Raw genomic sequence first — 25,193 nt, 5'->3', positions numbered from 1 at the left:
TCTGGAACTTAATGCACATTTTCCAAAACGGCTTGCAGCATAAGTCCCACACAGGTTTTCAAATTTGCTTTGTAATAGGAAAGGGAACATTTATAGCAGTAGGAAATAGCTTCAGACCAGGAATCCTCTAAGATGAAGGATGACCAAGGGTGATCCACAAGAATATGAGCTAACAACTGCTGAGTGCCTAGCTCATGGAAAGGTTTCTTGTCCTTCAATGCATATCTTTGTTTTGACTTGCTTCTTCTTGACATTGTTAACCTGAAGGAAAGAAAAATGCCTTGGCAAGAACTGTCATCTCCTGCTAATCCAAAGGGTAATAGATTCAGATCAAAATTAGCAGCAATGATACTTAGAACAGTTTTTCTCCTTCTTTTATGAGGAGGAATTTAGTGTGTCTCACTTTTGTTCTTGATTATATGTGTACAATTTTCTTTCATGACCTTAAACTGCTGTCATTCTACAGAGACAGGAAAAATATTGTTTTGTTAGCAAACTATTTACTGGTGACCTGAGAAACCATAAAAATGAAGTTCAGTGAATTACAACAGTCGTATCCAAAGTCTGGCAGTAAACAGCAAATAACTTCCTGGGTGTTTTAGTATGTTATTGTGCAGCCACACAGCACTCAAATCAAAACCATTCAATCCAAGCTAAAACAATAAATACATCAGGGAATACAACTAATAAACTTTTACAGCAGCAGCAGACAAAATAAACATGGCTTCAATATGGATTCCCTAGAAGAGCTAGAAAATGCAAGGATATATAGAGCCTGATAACATAGAGAGATAAAAATTGCCTGTACTAATGGGTGTACAATAAATCAAGATTTTCTGATGAATTTTGGACCTACTAGCTAGCAAACAAGCCTTCTAATGATAATGAGAGCTTCTATTCATCTTCTCAGAGGTTACAAGATTTTGACTTACAGTTTGGCATTAATTAGAGTCAGTTGAATTACTCACTGTTTGTATTTGCTCCAAATATTGTCCCTTTCTCTGTCAGCAATTTTTTTTTTATTAGATCCCAATTTACAAATTCTTGGGCTCTTTGCAATTACTGGGCGGGAAGGTGCAGAAAGGAGGCTGTGTGAGCAAATTTGTTATTACAGGCATTTCCCAGGCTGCTCACTCAGAAAATTCCCTAGCCATGGCAGTGCCAGTGGTCACTTGGGTTTGTCAGTCATGTTTCTACAACATAATTGCATAATTTAAACCCAACAAATAACAACTGAAAAGTACCAAGCATACTAGGGAATGCATAGAAGCCTAATTGACAAGTAAATGTGAGTATTTATATGAAGAATGATCCAAACATTTGGGTAAAAATAAATCCTCTTGGGCTATAAAAAAGCATCAAATGGTAAATAAAATGGGTACAAACATGACTGGACTGTTTCTAATAGTCAAGCAGACAAATACAAAGAAACTACACAGCAAGATATCGAGGCGTTTCAAGTACTGAATATATTTTAAAATTACAATTGCAAACTGAAATTCAGTGATATTAGCCTGTCAAACCATATTCCCATGTGAAATCTCTTAGGCCATTTGGTAGCCAGCATGCAGCAGACAGCATTAGGAGCATTTTTCAGCTCTGGTTTATTCTTCTTCTTTTATTTTTCCTATCACTTTCCTAAACAATTGCAAAACAAACACACAACTACATATAAAATATCTGCACACACAGACCGCTGACAAACCTGCAAACTAAAATTCTACTTCTATGAAAATGATTGCATCAGGTACATTCAGCAAATACAGCAGCAGGAGAGAGAGAGTGAGACCAAGCTTGCAGTGAAAAATTAAATCTCAAAGACATCCAGCCAACTTCCACCACACCGCAGTTTCTCTCTGTACTACCATGACTACACTCGATCTTCAGTGTTACAGTGGGATTGAATCTGCAGGAGGCCTCTGCCCAGGAACATGATTCACATTTTAAGTCAGTTGTAATTCTTCAGGCTTTAGATATCAGAGAACCTTACCTCCATGAGAACAAACAACGCTGCAAAGAAAAGGAGGGTTGCCCACTCAACTCTGTTCAATATCATCTCAAAATCATGGATGTCTGCTAGCACTAGCAGCCAAATGGCTCCCAATATGGCAATCCAGCCTGCATTAGAAAAAGAGAGAACAACACTTTACACTTCGCAAACTCGTTATGTGCCACCAGCATAAAAGTTACAGTACTGCGTTTTTCAGGGCCTTGAAGATTCTCTGGCTATGTGCTCTAGAAGATAAACAGAGGAAAGGAAAAGCTCTTTAAAACAGAAAAGGGACTGACTTTAAATAGAGAAGCAGGCTCTTTCCAGACAGGATCCATCTGTACATCCTGAAGAGTTTTAAGACACATATTTTGGGAACTGATTAAGAGAAAATGCAAATCAAATGCACAATCAGCCAGAGAATGTAATCAGTGAATCTCCTGTCCGAGCACCGTTGAAATGCTTTCTGGAGCTGTTTGATTCCTCTGACACATTTATCTTAAACAATGGAATGGGATTTCAGACTTGAAACAAAAGGGGATTGGGTGATTTTTTGCTCAGAATGATGCTCTTCTTTCTGTCTTTCGTCTCCATTTTTTTCCTAAATAGCAGATGATTTTTTTTTAATACAAAAAAACTGAGGTACATAATTGTAGAGTTTTTTAATAGCATGGAAATAAAGGCTTCCACCTCTTCAAGTCATTTCTCTCTTTGTTGTGACTATTTCATACACCTCATCCCATTTCGTATATTCACAGTCAGAAAGTGACGGATTCACAGAGTTGCAGAAAAAGTGAGGAAGGAAGAAAGAACAATAACAATTATTTGCTGGCAAACAACTTTAAGTCACAAACTTATAGTCAAATACCAAACGTAACTTAAGGAGAATAGGCCACTGCTACAAAGTAGATAAATAAAGTGACCCCTCTTCAAAAGCTTTCAACAACCAAAGCTGTACGAAAATTCAGAGATAAAAGACTGATTCATAAAATTTTAGGCCATTCAACTTACAGCTTATGCGTAAGTATTTTCCATTAAGTTAAAAGAAGAGATACAAAACCATAGCAGTTTAAAATTAAGCTATATTCCATTTAAATAATACTGAAATATAAAATAAAGACATCAAAGGTTCTCACTGCTCATGAAGCTGTAAACATCAACTATTTGCTCCAAGAAAAATTCTAACGACTGTCACATAAGTATTCCCTAATCAAAGAATGCATTTTTCTCTCTCAAGTACATTTTAGAAGCTTTCAGTGACATATTGCCCACTTAATTGAGAATTTCAGGTTAACTGTGATCAGTAAGGAACACCTGCTGAAAATACTGCAGCTCAGAGCTGGCAACCAGGCCTGCCTGCAAGCCGTAACCAGCAGCTCCAGGGTGACCCTGGCTGGTCTGTTTGGTAAGGAAGGCTAAGCCAGCTAGCCTGACAATAGCTCCTGCTTTCATGCTTTGAGGTGGTTTTATTTTCTGCTGCAACATTTGCGCAGCAGTGAAATCATATTTCTTGCATTCTTTGGCTCCAAAACCAAAACACTCTCGGTGACACCAACTCTTCAATCAACGACCTATTTCTTCCCTCTCAAGCATCTGCAAGTGCGATCTTCTCCCCAGTTCAGCTCTACTCCGGGTGTCCCTAACCTGGCTTCTGTCCTCTCTGCTTGGCTGAAACCATGTCTTCCAGCACTACAAACAACTTCTCACTTCCCCAGCTTTCTCCCAAGAAGAGAAGGTCTCCCCTTTCAAGAAACTCACTCTTCTTGAAAAGCTTCCACATGGCTGATTGCTCCAGTCTTGCCATTTCCTTGATAAGCAACTCTCACAAAAAGTTTTTCCTGTAGCCTGATGCAACCCTAATCTACGAGGAGATGCAGGAAATTATTCCAAGGGAGCAGGTATGAAAGACTAGGAAATGTAATGGTTTGTCAGCAGACTACCGCCACATAGGTGGAAACAAAGCCAAAGCTAATCAGAGAGCTGAAAACCAAAGGAATTTTGTATCCCAAATGTTGTAGCTTCATTGTTCCTGATGCAGATTTTGAGTAAAATCTGATCTGAGTGCGTCACTGTATCCAAAAAACATATCTCACAGCCATGTCTGCTCAAGTCCAAAGACAGAAACACTGCCATGCTGCAAGCTGAGCAAGTCTGTTCCCTGCTTTGGTCACAGTGATCTAATCACTGTGTATGGTCAAAAATAGCTCGTGCATGAGCATCGTACTGAAAGGGAGGAGGAGAGCAAAAACAACCACAAAAGAGAGTGGGGTGGGAATTGCTGGTCCCAAATTTTCTTGTGACAAATGGCATTTTGCCATCCACTGGAAAGAGACTCCAGGACTGATCTAAGAGTGGAAATACTCTGTACAGCACAGGATGAATGCTGGATTCTGGCATAAGCTGGAAACATATGCAATTTTTTGTGCACTGGATTCTGGGTATGTGTATGGACTCCAAACCCAGTTACAGACCACAGGGACAGGAGTGCTCCCTGAGTTCCTGAAGTAGTAAAAGAAGGTGAGGAGAGAGCTGTCAGTTCCTGTCCACCATGTCTTTTTGCTAGCAAATGTGAATCTGTCCATGCAAATGAAATAATTATTTTCTCTGAAGACAAAGAAAGGGGTTATGGAAATGCACTGCCTAATTTTCTTCAGACTGTCAAGTCTTGGCTGTTCTTTGAATTCCAGTAAAGAAGGATGGGCTCAACTCTGCCTTAAATAAAGATAGATGCTGGCAATTCTTCTCAGAGGAATACTGCAAGGGGAAGTAAGATGTGTTCAGAACAGGAGCTTAGTAGCAGAATTTTACTGCTATTTTGTGAAAATGTAAGTGACAACATTACATTTTGTCACATACATTTCGTGTGTAAGTACAACGAAGTGAAGAATTAAAGAACAGCAATTTCTCAATAGTTCTGGAGCAATCTGTGATAATACCTTGGCATTATTTCTACCCTCCTGCCTCCAATGAAAACAAATCAACTTGAACATGCTATACAGAGATAATAATTATTTGCTAAAGCTAATGAAATGTAATTGAACGGCACAAGAGGTGGATAGAGCCAGGCATTTTCTAGCACCACGAGTGTTATCAGCATGTATTATCTCCACGCGCATGGCTTTGCATGAGAGAACAGTGCCCTGCCTTAAAATATCGCTCCCTGGGAATACGGATGGGCAAGGGATGTGTCCTCCTGCAGTGCTCCGGCAAGTACCGCTCTCCGGAGGCTCAAACACGTCAGCTGCCGGTTCTGGCTGCACAGAGCTTATTTCAGTCTACACACACAGGCTGTTCAGAGTATATTTGCTTTCCTTGCTGTGCCTGCAAAGTGGAGAGGCAGTTACCCATCTCTCAGAGGAAGGGCACAGGACGGGAGCGCAGAGAAGGGGAGCGGAAGGAATCTTCCTCTCAAGGAATTTGGGGGACTTTATGCAAGATCTCTGCTCAAGATGCCTTTTATATATTTAGGTTGCTTTGTATTTGCCCTGGGTTCAATTTGAAGCTATTCCTTCCTTTTTTTTTTTTTTTGAAGAATTAAAAGTATTAGGATACGTTAAAGACTGTCTTCTCTGTTCATTTATTTTCTAGCTTACTGGGCCACAAAAAATAGCCAGGAGGAAGAGAAATAGAAATAATTTCAAAAACTAACTTCTCGTTACTATAGTGAAAATAAAGCCCATTTATAGTTCCACAGACCACTTCCTTTACTGCCTGTTAGTGCCTCTGTTTCACAACAATTGATGTTCTGGAAATATAACATGGAGAGAAACTGAATCTAAATTCCATTTCTGCACTGATATGGTACCTGTTGAAGACAGTGACAGTTTCTATTTATTTTAGGAAAAATAAAAAGAAATTTTATTATAAAATGCACCTTGCAAATTTATAATGCATTCTTCACAAAAAAAAGATTCCCATGTCTTCTGCCTGGGGCCAGAAAAAAAAAGGTACAGTAGAAATAGCTTGAGTGCTTTGCTTTTCTCATACACTTTGCCCAGTAGGGAAAAACACCTTTGGAACAATAAACAGCTCATGGTGAGAATACAATTGCAATGCTACTCAAAAAAAAAAATAAAAATGAAATAAGCAAACAGAAGAACTTGAAAATAGAAAACAATCTAATAGAATGAAATAGAAGTCTAGAATATGTGGGAGGAAGGTAGGTGAAAGAGAAAGAAATGAAAGAAAAAAATTACTGTGTAATCTGTAGGCTTTTCAAACGCTCATTAAGAAAATTTGTATTCCTTAGTAAAAGCAATTTTGTCTGACCTACTACTAGCTGAAAAGCATAATAAGCTTCCTTCTAACAATGTGAACATGTACATACTGTACGTTCACTTTACGTGCACAGAATATGAAATAATGTCTTTATAAATACTGAGGCGGCACTTAAAATTCACTTTTGTGGAAACTGAAATGGCACTTGAGCCCTTTGCAGTGAAAACCAAAGCCAGGATAACACTGCACGATCTCGATGCTGGCCTGGGCAAAACAGCATGCTGCTCAAGAAAGACCGGCGCAGGGTGCTACATTTAGGTAGGAAGAGTTAAAACTGTACAAATCCAGGGTGGGAAGCTACTGGGTGCCTAACAGTCCTGCAGAAAAGACTCAAGAAATACAGTGGACCACAACTGAACCTAATTGCTCGCTGCAATAAAGAAACAGGAAAATTAACAGCCAGTCCTGTTAAGCAATCCCTGCTCTCTTCATCCCTGGTAAACCCTGAGAAAATAAACTTTAAGAAAGGTGCGTACCCATTAGGAAATACAAGGCAGAGAAGTAAGTACAATCAATAGTCTGAAAAGTTGACTTTTGAGGAAAAATTTCAAGAATCTACGATATTTAGCTAAAAAATAAGCAGACTAACTGTGTCCTGGCAAATCTTTGAGTTTGTACCAGGCTGCTCCAGAGGGCAGAGAGCAACCTGTTTGTGGCAGCAATAGTGGGCAGGACAAGAGGGAGTGAGGAGGAGGTGTAATAGCAGCGAGGAAGATTCAGGCTACACAGTATTAAGGGTCACATATTTATAGCCATTGAGAAATAAGTAGAGTTTTCTAAAAATCAGCTAGAACAGCTTCTGCCAGATGAAAATACAATACTCCTATCTGCAAACAATGGGATGGACACACTGTTTTTTTAGACATTTGTCACTGAGCAAAGTACGATATTCTTTTTCTATGATCTTAACAAATCTTTATTTGTTAAAATGGCCACAGCAACTTTTTGTGAACTGTAGAAACCCTTTTAGCCCAAAATGTCCACAATAGACTTACCAACTAAAACATATTTAGTGCTTACCTTTGAATTGTTTACACAGCATGTTATTGAATATCTGAGGAAGTAAAGTCCATCACTGCATTCCAACAGCTTAATCAGAAGTGTGATTATCTCCACAAGGCCTCAAAATTTAGCCCAAGGATGTATGCTAGTCCCTCATATACTATGGTGTAGTTGTAATGTTATGCAAAGCATACATGCAACTATAAACATGCATATAGAAATATTTGGGTGAAAAAGTTAAATCACAGACATATTTCTAGTAGCGCTTGCTACTAGAATGTGTTTCATCAGTAGTTCTGAATGTGAATGAAAACGTCCTGTATTTATGTTTCTGTTTTGTTTTTTTTTTAATTTTATCAGGCATCCCTGAAAATACACATTCTGAAACCATGCTGAACGTTTATAAGTAATACTTGCTGTCAACCGATAAGCACTGTTTTATCTTTTATCTTCTTTTTTTATAAAGTTGCCCTTTTACAAAGCAGCTTCTGGTGTTCTGAGCAGTCTCTTTTCATAGGCTTAGTTTCATAGAAATCATTTTCAGTCGTTCCGTGCTATTTGTAGCACCACAGTTTAAGGCTACTGCTTGGTGATGGTGTCAGTCCAGGACAGCTTGCACCACAACAGGAAATGCTTGGTACAATACAAGAGGATTGAAAGAACACGAAAAAAGCTGGTGGAATCTGTAACCCCAGGCAAGACAAAAGAAACAGAAACCTATGCTGATAGAAGGTAACTGCGACATTAAAAAGCAGAAGTGTAGCATAAAAGACGGAGGCAGAGGACTAACTGCTCTGCAATCACAGATCAGCACACGTGCATTAGGAAAGGATGAGACAGACTTTGTTGCATGGCTCTAATACCATGAGGTCAGAGTGCAGAAATCACATTCCCCCTTGTATTGCAGTGTCAACACCTAACCTTGTTAATTCTCCAAACAATTTCATAGGTGCAATAGGATGGCATTCAAGATAGAACACTGTGAGAAAGAAACCCTGGTTAGAGATCAGTCTGGCTAGGCACTGCATCTACAGGGAAGATGAGCTGACAGATATATAGCTGTGTATATTGCACCAATCCATAAAGCTAAGAAATTTACAGTTATCTCAGTAAAGGTCACTGCAAACAAACATGCTCTATTGCCATAGCCTCTTTGACTCTTGTGAACCAAAAATAATTTCAGAAGATGCAAATATCAAGTTAGAGGAAAGGTCAACTTTTCTAGAAGTAAGCAATAAAGCACAAAAGCTGCACTAGCAGATACAACTGTTACTGGTTCTTGTTTTTTTCTCGTCAAGTGTATGGGCAGCTGCAAAGACAGGGAATATTTTCCATGCTTAATTACATGTTTGTAAAGATGACTGTGCAATTTCAAAGGCAGAATTTTTTGAAAACCATCCTAAAAGAAATTAAGACTGCAAGGATCACGGAAAGCAGATTTCTCTTATTTTCAGGAGCAGAGTGTTATGCTGAGAAGAGGGAATAACTAAGATCTGGACCAGACTTTCTGAGTCCAAGTCAATGGTGACTGCATCAGATTAGCTCCATTCCAACATTATTACAAAATAATTGTCAACTTTATTTTAACTCATATTCCTATATACTGTATCAAGATTTTTTTCAGTATCAATATGAATCAAACATGTACTAAGTCTTTTAAATACAGTATGTCCATTCTCATTTTAAAACAATTTGCATGTTCACAGTGCAATCAAATTCTCCATACTACTCATACAAACTCAGAGGCCAGCAGTTTAGGTGCATGCAGTACTCTTCTTGACCTCAATGTAAAAGTATTAGACAACTTAAGCCAACACCGTTGCATGCCAGAGCAGATAAAACAGTAGACAAATGAAGCAGGAGCAGGGAGACGAAGAGCACTAAATGAGGACAAATACGCCAAATTCCACTGACAGTCGTAGCTGATACCACCTGGGGAAAGGGGCTGCAGATCAGCCCCTGCAAGCACAACTACAAGGACCTGGAAGGGTCTCCAGAAAGGGTTGAGGACTTTCAAAGAGGAGTGCCTAAAAGCATGGCTCTAATCTTACTATATCTTACTACATTAGGCTGGACAATCTTATCAGATGCTACAATTTGTTGCTCTGTTTACCATTATCAGGTGAGGAACTAAAGAAAACACATGAGTCACGGAAAGTAGTATCACAGCTTCATGTATGTGGAGTGTTAATGGAAAACAGTAAAAGAAAGAAGTTGCCACAGACAAGAGTGCGCAGGATGAGTACTTGCAGTTAAAAAGGGATGTATAGGATGATACCAACGGCCCCAGGTTTATCAGCATTCTCAACAGTGGTCAGATGGTAGAGCAAAATTAGGAGATGGTCAAAACCCATTTTAGGGGTAACAAAAAGCACAAGAAACAACTACATAAGATACATACAACACACCACATATTGTAAAATTGCGTGTAATGCAGAGCTGAAGACCAAATTTGAAAAAGCAAAGTGTAAAGCTTTAGAAAGTGTATAAAAATGGGCTCAAGTGGATCCACGCACAGGGAGAAACCATCAACATCAACACTATTCACTTCCTGGTAAAGCGGAGGAAGACAGCCCGATCGTGCTCATCCCAGCAAAGACCTGGAGACAGCAATACTTTGTTGTGACTCTTCCCAGCTTAAACCTGTGAATCTTAGCACCCTGCAGAATATCAAAGGGTGACCCTAACATCAGAATATAAGGGGCAGTTACTGGGATTATTTTGGGGTTTTGTCTTCTTTTTTTTTTTTTTTACAACAGTTTTAACTGTGTGTTGTTAAGGGGTTTTGTACTAATTAGATAATTGGAACTGTAAGTGTTAGTATTATTGTAAGGGAACTAACAATAACTGTTCTGTTTTGCTTACACTGATGCAATTTTTAATTAGACCAACAATAAATTCTTAGCTCCAGTTACAAGGAATGTTCTCCTTTTTGCCCACAATATCACAAGCATAATGTCGCCACTGCTACTTTGAAAGCAGGAGTCTTCTGCTGTATACAGAGAAGGCTTCCCTAATCCAAATGTTTTGCAGACCAAAACCATCTGCTTTACTGAAATACATGAAGGAGTTTCCAGGCAACCACAGATTATTCAAGCTGAAATTTTTAGCTGTATAGAAAAGGTCCACAAAAGTTGCTTCCCAGGCTTTGCATCTGGCTCCTTAATTTATCAAACCGTGTTGGAAAGCTTTACACAGTACACAAAAAATACAAGGGGAAAAAAAAGACAAGGAAAAAATTTTTGTTGTGACAGCTTTCAATACAGTTGATAATTCAGTATCATTTTAGCAGATACTTAGCAGTCAATACTTAAAAGCTCTTCTCAGCTAAAACTGACTAATATCATAGACCCTAGATAATCTGGAGAGAAGTGTTAGTTTCAGTGACAAATTTAGGAGTAAATGTGCACTTTTTACACTGACGATATAGTGATATAAGATGTGAAATATAAGATGTGCTAAACTTAACAATGTGGCTTTTGACATTAAGCGTATGCCTTCTTAAATCTATGCTATTCACCATTTTTTATAGTTTAATAGCTGTCTGCCTCACCAGGATTTTCTTTTTTCTTAAGCACTAAAAAATTATACACCATCTTATTGACCTGTCTTTTAAAATATTTTATAAAATAACTCCTCAGTAGCATTGACTGTTTCTACAATGAACCCTTCATTTTAACTATTGCAAAAACCCACCTGAAAACAAACATTTCCAAAATATGAACACTTTCTCTTTTCCTCCCTCTCTATGGGTACAAACACTTAAATTTGGAGAGCCAGGTTTGTTTCTGCACATACTATGTTATTGTTTGTAAACAGTGTCAGACTTATACAACTCCACCATCATACAGGACAGTAGCATAATGTGGCTTGATCTATTTATCAGTGATAGTAGATGAGAAAAAAGTTCCAGAATAACAATTTAAAGTGTAAAAATGAAAGCCTTACGGATGCTTTGACTTTGACACCCTTCAGACTAATGGGATCTGTCCGCACCTTTCTGAGCCCTGGGCTCCTTCTCCACGACCATTTATAAATCTTTTGGTCCTGAGAAGCTCTGCTTCACTCTGTAAGGCAGAATATTTCTCACAGAGCTGTGGGGGAGTGGTTCAAGTTTAAAACCGTTTTCACCACTCTAAAGAAACTTCCTGGCACAGTTCAAATGCGCACTCTGTCAAGTTCAAACATATTTTGTCCAGGGGCCCAGGTAAAAGCCAGGGGAAAAGCTTATTAGAGTTCTTCTTAGGCAGCTTCCTAGGCTGCATATTCAGAACAAAACCACACAGACTACATTTGTGTCACTTGTGCAATATTAGTTCTTTTTTAGCTTATGGCATTAAATAATTTAGTCAAAGATCTTTAAGTTAAGGTGTCTGTCATCGGTTACAGCATTGCTAACTCTCGTGCAAGCTGTTACGCATACTGACCCTGCCGACCTGTCTCAAAGTTGTTCGGGAAGAATCATTTGTGCAGTGAGTTCCTTATTGAAAATGTTGCAGAAGAGAAAATGGATGAAGTTATTTGTTAAAATCTTAGCAGGCCGCAGTAACGGAGAACTAGCTTCAGTGTTTCTAAGTATTCTAAGTAAACGTTGATACAGAACTTCTGACATTTTGTGATTTAATAGCAATTTTAAGCAGGTTTGTGAAGCACTCTAGGGCAGTGCAGCCCTTTCTTCATCACTAAGCAAGCTACCAGACAAGTGCCACTCAGTCCCAACTCTATTATAATTATAGGTTCACCTACGTAAATTACAGTGTAATCTGAAAATTGTGCATGTCCACTTAAACAAAAGCAGGATGAAAATCAAGAGAAATTACATGGGAGAAACTTCAGTTCCAGTCCACTCCCCTGCATTTGAAGTGTCACTCCTCTCTGCAGGTTAAGACAAAATTTTTGCTATAATTTGCATAACATTCTCTGTAGACATAATTTGGGAGGGTTTGTTCTGCTGAAGCCCTTTCCAATTAAGGTATTTAATTTCTCATGTGAATTTCAACGATTTTCCTGCAAATTATGGAAATGAGTCAGAAAATATGACAACTGATATCCAAAGGAGTGACAATACAACAGGAGTCTTTTGTGGCTACAGCAACAGAACACATTTCTCCTTTAATGTTCTGGCAACAAAATAAAAAGGAGCTCTGCACAACATGGCCTACAAAACAAACAGAAGTCAGCTTAAATTAAATGAAAACAATTATTTCCCTACTTTTCCACTACTTCAGTCACAGTTTTAAATTGTTTCAATGATGCAAGACACAACTACTTAAGATAAATTGCAAAAAGAGAGTTCTAGATCCTCAAAAGTATCTGCAGCAGAATTTGCAAACCAAGCCTACAGTCAGAATAGTAAAGATTTTTCCAAGAGAAAATAGATTTAACTACAAAAATGAGGTCTCATCAAAAAAGATAACCTTTGTATGTAAATATTGAGGGATTTAGCTTTAGAGAGAGGACAACGGGGAAAATTTAGACTGAGGATGTTTGCTTGACAGAAGTGACATGGAGTCCTGATTTGTAGAACTTGTCCTACTACCCAGAAAGGTCATTGTGATCATGTTAGTTAGTTAAAAGAATAAAACCGTATGTTTTTAAAAAGTTCATAAGTCTGGGTATTTTTGCTAACATTGCTTTGGTTAATAATACCAAAGTTAATTTTACGCAAATCATCAATTATCAAGCCAAATGTCCATCTAGCTGTTGTGTTCTTTGTATCTGTGACTGAAACTTGGTATAGCTTGAGAAGACTCCCTCTGACGTATAGAGAGTGAAGTGACATAGGGTAATGTGAATCATTTAATGAATTAGACCTTTAAAGTAGGTCGGATGAATCACAGCTGTTGATCACCTCCACTGATTATTGACCTCCTCCAGAGAATAAAAAGGCAGCTGAAGGTAATTATCTTAAACATTGATGTCCAAAGGCTCACAGACATCCATGGCATGAAAGATACCAGAATGGGCTTGGGCAATAGTGTGAAGACATAATCCCTCTACAGAAGCAAAAAAAAGCCAAGATAACTCCCTCAAGTTTTATGATTTGAAGCTTTGTCTTCTGCTGGGGCTGGAGCAAATAGCAGTCCTAAGTTACAGAAGAATTCTGTAGAGTCCAAAAATCTCTCCCTGTCCTCTTGCATAAATAATTAATTCATCAAAGGAACTTGGGAACAGCCATAGATGGTAATACCAAAGGTTCACTTATGCAAGAGTCCTGTCTCCAACAGGGAAACCAGTGGCAATAAAATAGGAATGAATCTACAAATAAGGCAAACATACAGTCGCGTTTCTCCTGGCATATTTTCCCAGCTTCCAGCAGTCTGCAGCCAAGACAGAGACAGTATCTCTTCTCTGAAACAGGCAATTATCTCTTGTTTACTCTTTGGTTTGCAACTTGTTTCTTGATGGTGAGAGCAGCAGAGTCCATTGCAACCCACTGAAGGGAGGAGAGGACCTTCCCCTGCTTCAGAAACTACTCAGCCTGGCCCTTGGAAAGGGGTGTTCAGAGGTGGAAGGGAGCAGGAGTGAGGGGGTCTAAAAGGAGCAGGGCACCTGCGTTGCGTGCAGAGACCACCAAGAGTGGCAGACCAAAGCAGGGCCACAGAGGTGATGGGTCCCTCTTCAAGGATACTAGATGGAACTGAAGAGTTCATAGCAACTCATTGAACCGACTGAAACCAAACCTGCCCCACAGAAGCAGAAGTAGGTTATACATTGATTTGGTGTATTCTTTCTGACCCAGTCACTTTGAGCATCCTCTATTAAAGAATTATTATTTTATAATAATGATAATAATAATAATCTGGTTTAAATTTCAACAAAATCTTGCTTTATTATACCTTTAAAATCTTTTGTCTCTTTGTGGGGATCTCATTATAGTTCAAAGCTCCAGACATGCCTGCCTAAAAGTTAAAGTTAAAATAGGAGCCAAGTACAATCCTCAAAGGGGTTTTACTTTCATCTTTTGTAATCTTTTCTCAGATGATTTATCAATGCTTTATCAATAAAGTAAATTCCTATGGGGCAGAATGAAAGCACTGTAGAAGTCTTAAAGTTTGCCATATCTGTTTATTTAAAGTCTCAGTACTAATCTTTCATTAACATAGATATTTCATAGAATTAGACTAAATAAATTGATGAACAGGTACAAGAAAACTGAATAGGAAAGTGTTCTGCATTTTAAAAGGCAGTTAAGTATGCAAATTTTATTATTTAAATTAAAATGTCAGTTCCCTCAAATTATATTAATGATTCCAAGTTCATAATGGAAAAATTGTATCAAGGCTGGGGACTGATAAAGAATTCTATAATCTTTCTAATTCACTCTACCAAATGCAATTAAAAGTTATTAGATTTCTAACACTTCAGTCTCTGTATGAAACATTATTCTGGTAGAAAATTAAACACTGAACTACAATCTACTTTCATTTTTATGAGAAAAACATATTGAACAAATTTACCCAAACCATCAGAGTACAAGATGTACTGTATTTTAGGAAATTCATTTCCATGCACTGGAGGAATAAAATCCATAGAGACTCACAGCGGCACTACTTCAGTAATGATAAATAAGTGACAGCTATCATCAAGATAGTGGAATTCTGGAATCACCAATGAGATCTCAGTATAAGTTTGCACGTTACATTAATTGTTAATAGAAATTATGTGCGTGCTTTAATAACATTTATTCATTAATCTGACAGGTTTGCCATGAATACAGAACAGGGAGAAATTATGCAGAACACATACAGCCCCTATTTACTTTCAAGGTTGCAGTTGAAGATCAGCTAGTGAATAATAGAAACCTGCACTGCCAACCACGCCATTTGTTTTCATTTATTTTACTGACATAAAGTAGGATGAAAAACAATCATTAGTTATAGAGTTTCTTGTACTGACTCCAACTGCTTTGCAGTTCTGAAAGAATATCTTACCAGGAGCATGTGCAACCAATGCTATGCAGTCTTTACTGACTGTCCGTGGCTTTTCAAAAACACAGATGTTGGGCTTAATTCAAGAAATCCTACATGGTTCAGTGCCCACTTATCTGAGACGGAAAATTAAGGGTGAAAATTGATTTCTTAAACTGCCACTGTGAACACCTTCCTTATGTTCTTAGCCGCCGTTATTGGCTAAGCCAATACTAGCCACATACTTCAAATGCCTTCAAACGTCTTCATTTTCTGCATCTTCCTACATCTTAGTAACATAGCACTTTTGCTGTTACAATACATCAGTATACCTTTTAACTTCTTAACAGACAATAATCTTTATGGGCTGAAATTGCCCATTTTTATGGCAAATACCCTGGAACAGGGAAGCTGCCATAGCAGCTCTGGCACTGGCAGAAACAGGGAAGAAAGCCCGGCTGACACGGCCCCTTTCCTAACCCCATACTGCTCCAGGGCACCAGGACTTCACTGCAGGACAATAAGGTCATGCCGTGTGTATTGACAGTGTTAGATAACAGCTTTGCCCAAATCCACAGGAAGGTCCTGGTCCCCCAGAGTTCCCCTTGTGTAAGCGTTGCTTTGCTCCCAGAATCTTTTGTAGTGACCTGGTTTGTTTCATCTGAGATAAAAATAAACCAAGGTGCAGTTCAGGAGACAATTTGTTTCAGGGATCACACCCAACCAGCAGCATGGGTGAGTCTGGATGAGGCTTGGGTCTCCCTGCTCTGTGCAGTTACTCCAGCATTACACCTGGTGGCTTCACGTGCTCACTCTCTATCGCACGTACCAGATAAAGCAACAGACACCCTTAGCCACATAATCTTAAAACACAGCTCTGCTCAGCTACAAAACTACCCTCACTGCAAACCTAAAAATGAATTAACCCGTACATACAATGCCAGGAAGAAACGCAGGGCTAATTGGCATGCTGTGGAGATACTGCCAGCCTGCTCTGAAGGAACAAGGTCCGAGCAGTTGGACACAAGCCAGCTGCACCTCTATGGCCTGAAGGCTGGGGATCAGTCCCTGCCATGAACACGTTCAGCAGCAAGGCTATACCTATTAAAACACGTTGCTTTGGACACAGCACCCCATATCCTCCCAGTGGTGCCATCAATACACAACACTGGTGTTTCCCTAGGTCCCAGCAGAGAGAACAGCCTTCTGCTGCTGGTATCTTTCTAAGCCAGTCAATACACCAGAAGTGCCAGCAAGCAGATATGGGAGGTCTTGTTTACAGCCTGATCACCATTGTACAGCTATAACTAGCTCTATATTGTGCATAACAAAAATGGATTTCAATGTAGTATCTGTGTATATAATGATTCAATCAATGTTTTGTTGATTATGAGTTATTCCTCTTCAAGACTGTTGCCTCTTTTGGGCACTGGGATGGTTGTACACAGTGGGAAATTCAGATTGCATGAAAAAATATAAATCCGAAATTCCATAACTTTCAGGTCCTCAGCAGACAAAAACATATTTTAAACTTTTTATAGGGCAATGCACAGGTAGGTTTTATAACTGTCCTTCAGTTAAATGTGAGCTTTAATTTGGTTCTGTTTTGAGGATATGCAGAGCCTGACCTCATACAGGTATACAACTAGCTGTATAAAAACCTGCACATAGAGGTTTATACATAGAAAGTAGCATACAGCTATTTTAATTTCACACATATACAGTGTCTTTCTGATATTATTTTGGGAAATTATTTATTCTGGTGATAAAGTAATGGAGACTGGAAGTTATACAAAGAGTTATCTATACTTAAGAAATAATGCCAGACTACTTCTTTTGTTCTTCCATGGAGTGATTATTTTCTGATTTCTATAATGCATCTTGGTCATCCACTCCAACCTACAGTGCAACTACGCCAAGGTCAAATTTGCTCATTCTGTAATGTTTACCCAGCTCGTTAGTATTGGGAAGTCAGAAAAATGATGTCATAAGCACTCTCTATTATCCCTCTTGGGCTGACTGGGAAGTGACCGCATTTTGAAAACCTGTTCTGAGAAACTGCTGTGCTGACTAACCTGGTGGAATTGCAAGGCCAGAGACATATGGAAAAGGGCTTTCTGAAAAGATTCAGTCTCAGAAAAATATCGCTGGTTTGTGGGGGGAGGTTGTTTGTTTCACTTAGGTAGAACAAAACTATGAAACTTACCAAGATCTAGGTAGATGCCTGGAACAAATGAGTTGAGAAAAAACATAAGAATAACACATCCCAGCACAGTCAGGCATTTGATGAGAAGAATTTTGTCTGTTATTCTGTGCTGTAGACAGGGAGAAAAAAGTTAGTAACTCTATTACAGAAGGAGCTATATATTATGCATAGAATTCACAAAAGTATGCATTAGTGCAAACTTCTGTTCCTGTATTGTATATTCCTCTTTAGAATAAAAGACAGAAATATTTAAATTGAAGTATTTAATGCATACTTATAAAAAACATTAATACGTGGCCCAGTGCGATCTAAGAGATAAAAGTAGCTAGCACCTGCTGAGTAGATTCCGTTGTGTTCAGCTACTCCCACCACAACTTAATTTCCATAGGAGAAGTAGGGTTGAAATACAATTCCTACTACAAAATCACCCTTTGTTGCACATATGCTTTGAAAACCTATAACCTAGCCTAGAGGTCTGATCTTTCATGCCTCCTGTACAACTTTCATGGACAGGCCAAGCTCATAATCCCTATGCAGCTTCTACACCCCCGTGCCCAGGTCCTGCATCCCTGCGCCGTTCTCCTCATGCTCCCTCCCTCAGACCCAGTGCTTTCCATAGTGACTCTGCTTCTCTGCCCTGATATCACTTTCGCCATCAACCCAGGGAATAACCTTCTCCCAGCCTGTGACCTTCTCTTTTTTCACATAGTTTAAAACTCTACTAAAGTACATCTCTGTTCTTTAAAAAGGTTGTCTTTCATGCAATGCCTAGAAAAAACTAAAACCTAATAAGAAATCCTGTTGGTTTTGTTCTTTTTTGGTGTGATACGTAGGACAGTAATGTCCCAGTCAAGGACCTGAGCTCCCAAACGCAGGCCTGGATTCATTAGTGTTGCCAGTGAGGTGGAGAGGATGTGACATTTAGACAATTAAATTTAGGTCAAATTAATCTCACTACATAGTTTACATATCATCAGACCCAGCGTCAGCATAAAGACTTAGGTGGTGTTAACATGCACACAGCAAAGAGAACAGGATTCATCCAAGTGGTTTATCCCTACTTGAATAACAAAGCAGGCACGTCCCAGGCAGCGTAGTAAATTAGAGTTGGCATTCAGTACTTCAGCAGGAGTGTACTCTTATCGTCATGCATCACGGTTATAAACAACCTATTGACACCTTCTGAGCCTTTCTAGCCGTGGATTAAAAATTAAAGAAAACACTGCTAAATCTGTTATTGATCCTTTAAATGATATTTTTCTAAGGAACAAAAATATAAAACCTAACAAAAACTCACAACATAGTTCAGTAACCCCATCCCACCAAGATGCCAGCCAGCTAGCCCGCCAGCTTTTCTGCTATCATGAGAATTATTAAATTTGCATTAGATTCAAAGCACTCTCTCTGTATAAATGCACAGGTCTGCTTACATGGATACTGAGAAAAACTGCCATCTACTTACTTTTTTCTGGAGTTCTTGAATATTCGTTTCCCAGTTTTTATCTTCTTGTGAAATTTGCCTGAAAGAAAATGACACCTGCTTTTCCAGAGTGAAATTAGAGCTCTGCCAAGAGCACTGGGATGAATCCTTCTCATGACAAATAGATCACCCTTTCCCCCGTAAGGAGAAACTCATACCACAAGGGAGTCATGGCCTTCTTATGGCCAGCAACAAAATTCCCACGAGCGTTCACTTAAGACTCCAATTCTGTAACATGCTCCACTTAGACACGAGCCCTTCGGTTCATGGAAGGAGCTAATCTCCAGAGTATAGACCCTCAGTATAGGATCTGGTTACACGCAATAGCTTCAGGAGTTGATGTGTGCCCTACTGCAATAAACAAGGATTGTGTGCTAACATCAACAAGTCAGAACACATATATTTTACATTTGCATTTTATAATGAAGTTTTTAAGATACAAATAACTTCATTGTGTTATCAGCGTAGTCAGCCCTCCAGCAGAAAGCCTCCGGGTTTGCAGTTCAGGAGTGCTGTTGTTAGAGATAATGAATTTTTACATTGCTGTAAATGTACTGTGATGGAGGAATTCTGATTTCCAAGATTAAATATACAATTTTTATTTATACTTCAGAAGTGTCTTCTTTAGAGTGCCATAAAGTCTAATAATTTGTTATAATCTTTTGAAAAGGAGTGATTTTAACAGCCTTTTTTGTCTTGAAGTAGCGATACTGTCGCTCCATTCAAAGTGCTCAATATCAGCAAAGAACTATGTAGACAAAAGTCATCTTATTGCTGGAATAGTTTAAGAAATCATATTTACATGTCCTTGCTCATACTGCCTATTTAACATGTTTCTTATGAAAATTAATTATTTCAGTTTCACATTAGTTTAGTCAATTAATTTTCAGAATATTTATCAATGCTATTCTCAGTCATCAAACTCCACAGCATAACAGCTGGTTTCGTTGAAACATAAAAAAAGTAAGGTTAGTATTTTTGTTAGTCTGAGTTTATAAAGATTTCTTTTCTATACATAAATGGTTAATTACGCCTTCACTGAGGTTCACACTGAAGACTTGATTATGAAATAATTTTAAAATGCAGCAGTTCACTGGTGACATATTTTTCGAACTCAACACTGAAGAACACTTGAATTTTTAAGTAAAAAAAAGAAATTATAGCATTTTATTACGCTGAAGCCACTATTGTAAGGAAAACTCTAATGACGTATTTGTGATCTTTTTAAACCAAAAACTACCTGAAATTTCTAGGCCTTTACATTTGGGTCACATTGACAGATATTTTCCAGGCCTTACACACCAGTTTTTTCCTGAAATACTTTGTGTTTTACTGAGGCTGAGGGAGGCTCTGCCCCAACACGCATCTGATGCAAGAGGCAGCTAAGAACACAGCTCTTGTCCCAGAGAAATTCCCCGAAAGCCTTCACTTTCACCTTTGCCTAAAATTACAAGAGGTGAGCCCTTGGTTCGTTGACCAACCCGAAATCTTGAGAGTCTCAGCTGAGATGAGACTGAGATGAGCAGGAGCTCCCCGCCAGTCCAACAAACGGCCTGTGCCTGCAGCTTGTCCCCACCGAGGGTTGGAGCAGGGGGGAGGTGCGACACACTGGTCCCCGCTCACCTGTGAAACGTCCTCAGCTTCTTCCTCAGGAGCATCTCCAGAGTCAGCACCTTCTGCATCAAGAGGCATTTCACGGCAGTCTCCTCTCTGCTGGCCGGGTTAATGCGCTGTGCAGTCAGTCTCCAAACATAGATCTCATGTTTTAGCTCTAAAAAGAAACAAAGTCACTTATCTTAAAGCAGGTATAATGCACACAGAACCAGAGATGCACAAAGTATGTGTGCTGCAATAAAACAAGGATAGCGTGCTAACATCAACAAGTCAGAACACATATATTTTACATTTGCATTTTATAATGAAGTTTTTAGGATCCAAATAACTTCATTGTGTTATCAGCATAGTCAGCCCCCCAGCCTTGGGGTTTTGTTAAAATTATTGGAATTTTTAACAGAAAAATCTGTTAAAATTATTGGAATGGTTTCCCAACAATTTTCCACTTAGGAAGTTGCTCTTACCATTCATTTTGCAGAGCTGAAGGGAATGAAAAATATACAGAAAAATTTCAAAATTTTAAATTAATAATCTCGAAGTCCTTTTCCAAAGAAATACTGTGTTCAAATGCTTGCAAATGCCTTCCACAAGCTAAAATCATATCACATTCATTTTTCATCAGAAAATAAACTGCCGATATAGGTTATTATACCACTAACAGGATACTAGTCCCTTTGTAGTTAGGAATTTCAGCAAATGTTCCTTCACACTATTCAGAATGGACAACATGTTTCCATTCACTCTATGTTCATACAGGCAATTTTATCTCTGTAAGGCAAAACTGAAATTTAGCACTATCTTATGGAATACTTTTTAATAACATTTTAAAGGTTTACTAAGAGGCCTTAATTCTTAGGCACTGAAAATATCCATAAATACAGCTGCCTGCATGCAGACCTGAATGATATCTGATCCTGTGTAAATTCAGACAGACTGATTAAAACTTGAAATCAGCCTCCAAAATCTCATCAGGATTCTCAACACTTTTTTACTGATTTTTTTCCAGTATTGTCAAGGCCTTGGAGAACAACCAAAAAGCATGTGTTCCTGTTCAAGAAGGATCTTAGACTGGGCATGCAAAAAAAAAAAAAAAAAAAAAAAAAACACCACCACCCACCTTTGGATTTTCCAGGAAATCACGAAAGAAATAAAAGCAGAATATTCACCCAGAAACTCTCTGCACAAATGCTTCCTGATGAAGCAACAGGATGTTTCTTCACCCTTCACTTCTATTTCCCTCACATTTGATGTCATCAAAGACAATGTGTCGAGAATTTATGGCTTTATATCTTAAGATCCCTGTTCAATCAGCAAATTGTTCTTATCCTCAGAAATAGATGTGGAAGTCTTTGCACCATGTATACAAACTATATGCATTATTTATAAAAAAAATAAATTATGTAATAGCATAAGAAATATTTAAATACATTTTAATGTTGGCAGTGACATTAACATTTACTGATGCAAAACCTTAGCGTTTCACAGTATCTACTATCAAAAAGAGCATTAAATGTGTTTAATTCCTGACTCTTCCTTTGTGACCAAGTATTTATAATCATAATACAGAGTGAATCACGTAAAGATTGACCATAAGAGGGAATCAGACTTGACAGAACTCAAACATTTAAGAGCAAAAGTAAGCATGTCCAGAGCATGCATAATTTACACAACAAAGCAATCTGAACAGCAATTGACTCATAGTTTGTACGGTTCATATCTACAGATGAGCTTACATCCATCAAAATGGTAATCTTTGCCTAAGCTTTACAATGCAAGACCAGAAATATAAAGTCACACCATCTAAAGCCCAATGACAATCCAATGACTAGTGCTCAACTAAAGCTTTTCTTCCAAAAAGGTATTCATACCTGAACCACAGATATCAGAGATGCAGAATCTACCACTCGGTGATTCTTGCCAGGAGCATAATCTGACACCAAATTATATTAAAACATGTATAGGTCCTGCTTATGAAAGGATCCACATGACTTTGTGTGGAGACCCTATCCTGGCCATCATTTGTGACACGCAAAAATATATCAGCAGTGATTTTCCATTATCTTCCAAAATATAAATGAGAAAGTGACAGACCTTTAGGCCTCGGCTAATATTCTGCTCCCCAGAGGAAAACAAAACCACAACAAAACAAAAAAAAACACCACCAAAACCAATACAAAAAAACCCACAACTTTTTTGAGGATTAGAGTGGATGAGAGCTGTGCAAAACCCCCATATTTTAAACCTCAGAAATGGTGACTGGTTTTCTTTAACAAGATGGCAAAATTAAATTTTAAGTCTCTGAATTTGCATAGTAATTTCTGAAAGAAATTAGTGACCACATGTTTGGGGTCTGCTTCAGCTCCACAGTTTCTGGTCAATGGGGCAACAAGCTATTTCAGTTGGCAACTTCCTCATTATGACATCCACCTTGAAACTGGTCTGAAATTATGAGCTGGAAAGTTGTTCCTGCCCGTAATGGCTCCTTCCAATACAGATGAGCCAGACTAGATGGAGAAAAGTTGGAACGTGGCTTTCTTGCACACTCTCCTGTGCATCTCCCCAGGCATAAATTTTTCTTTGAAAAATTTTCCTGAGCCCTTTGGGGTGAAAGAAATATTTCTATGATCCTACATGCTGCCCTCACCTGAATGAGACAGATACTTCTGTATTTAATTAGAGCAGGTAAAGGGGGAGAAGCCCCTCAGTAGGTGAACGGTCCTTTCTGTACTGCTTTCTCACGCGATTTTCAAGTCAATTGGGCTGTTACTTTCAAAGTGTCTCATCAACAGGCCAAGAGAAAGTGTTTTTTTTATTTTTCACATGCTCATGAAGTGTGATTATCCCGTTTACTATCCTGTTTTCCAATAGCTTGTCTTTGCTACAACACCTTTTCTGATCATGTCTGTTCATCCTCTGTAGCATTTCCACCCATCCTTTCCAGTTGGAATTTCACCGAGGATTTTGCTGATAGAAGAAAGTTCGTCACCTAACAGAGATGCAGGTGCCCAGCAGGTATTTTTATACAAAGAATCTTTCTCTTCTCTCCTTCAGAAAGGGACAGCTAGCATCACTGTATCTGTGCCACAAACACAGTGGAGAGCATCACAACTTGTGTTGCACGTTCCTGTTCCATGTCTGAAGAGCTGTGGGGCTAATCTCTGGGTTCAGCAAGTTCGGCCTGGTGCTTTCTAGTCCATGTTAAAAAACATATGTGTGTTTTCACATGGCTTTGATCTTGCCTTCATGTGCAGCAAGTGCATGCTTGATTGTTCAGACATTAGCTATCTAAACATCCCAAGGATGGACATCCAACATGCTGTGGAATTTACTTCAGAGCAAAAATGTCCTCTGAAAATCAGAACGGTCAATACATCTTTTATACTGTGACTCCTGTTGCAGTAATAATTTGTGAAGAGGTTTTCTAGGTCATCACACAGAATGTTTCTCCTATTTCTCTTTCACGCACACTGTTATTGTAATAGCCCATTATGGCATCAAGAGATACACACATATTAGCAGCAGGGTTTTTTTTTTTTTGAAGGAAAGGTAATGCAGGACCCTCGAGGTCAGTGAGAACTCTGAACCCAGCCAAAAAACTCTGGGCCTTTCTATACTTCTCCCATTTCAGGTCTGTAAACCCATTTAGGCAGCAACCCCTAGAGTTTGGGAACATCTAGTATTTTGAGTCTTACTATGTGACACATTATGCACAAAGGTTTAATGCAACTGCAGGGTTTATCAATCACTTTGAAACTATGGCTAAGGCAGCATAAGGGTAGCATTTGGCTGCCCCTGAACGGGAAGGTTTTGCATCCCATTTCCCCTTGTCCATAAGTTCCTCTCCCCTCCCCAGATGGGATCTAATGGTCATGTTACACCAGGGCAAGCTCACTCCACTCACTCGTCCAACAAAACCCAGTCTGCAGGGTTTTCACAGAGGCAGCTTTATGGAGCTTATTAACCAATTTATCCTACCACTGCTAGGTCTATTGCTAATAATTGAAATGGTATGTGTGTATAGCATGTACCTCTCATGACAGTTTATCATGAAAGGAGGTAAATTAACACTTAACTGCAACTATAGCAGCACTAGTTGAAGTGATTTAAGCAAGGCAAAATTTAGTACGCAGTGATCTGGCATAAAAGAAGACAGGAGAGCTGCTGCTCAGTCAGGGAATTCATCCCATTATGTTACTAAAATCTTTGTGAACATGGTATATTCATAAAGCCCACAAGGCACTACGGCAATATACCTAGCATTATTATTTCACAACAATTTTCTTCTTTTCTTTTTTTTGTTTTCCTCCAGAAAATCCATTTCCAACAAGAAAAGAATAATTTTGGCTTAGTTCTAGGATCAAATAAAGGATCAGAAAACATGTAAATTCTATGCTGCTAATCCGTTCTGGTTTTGTCATTTATCGTATTTTACCATGGAGACCACAGATGTGATGTCCTGGACCCATTGAATTTAATGGAGTTTCAGCTACTGACCCGAGCTGTGACATTTCAGAAAACATTTTCTGCATTTTAGAAAACATTAGTTTCATTTAAAAATGCATATTCTTTCTTCAGTCTGACAATTAATAGTCAGATTCATTTTCACTTAATCACACATTCCCTCCCACCTGACTGCCAATAACAAAGACTACATCCTCAAAAACTGAGTGTAATTAATTCTTAGTCTCAGAATCTGAAAAGGCCAGTCTTGTT

General features: G+C 38.7%; 1 protein-coding gene across 1 annotated transcript in view; it reads right to left on the bottom strand.

Annotated features, from left to right (window-relative positions):
* Positions 1–25,193, bottom strand: part of OCA2 (OCA2 melanosomal transmembrane protein) — a 173,212-nt gene that overhangs the window by 66,457 nt on the left and 81,562 nt on the right. Inside the window, exons 15-18 of the mRNA XM_074608185.1 lie at positions 20,490–20,637; positions 18,849–18,906; positions 17,387–17,495; positions 1,991–2,118 (exon numbers count right to left, since the gene is read on the bottom strand). Coding sequence (XP_074464286.1) covers positions 1,991–2,118; positions 17,387–17,495; positions 18,849–18,906; positions 20,490–20,637 — 443 coding nt within the window. The remainder of the gene's footprint in view (positions 1–1,990; positions 2,119–17,386; positions 17,496–18,848; positions 18,907–20,489; positions 20,638–25,193) is intronic.

This window comes from Larus michahellis, chromosome 1 (genome assembly GCF_964199755.1).
Source record: "Larus michahellis chromosome 1, bLarMic1.1, whole genome shotgun sequence".
NCBI classification, from domain to species: domain Eukaryota; kingdom Metazoa; phylum Chordata; class Aves; order Charadriiformes; family Laridae; genus Larus; species Larus michahellis.
This window is presented reverse-complemented; position numbering and strand designations above follow the sequence as displayed.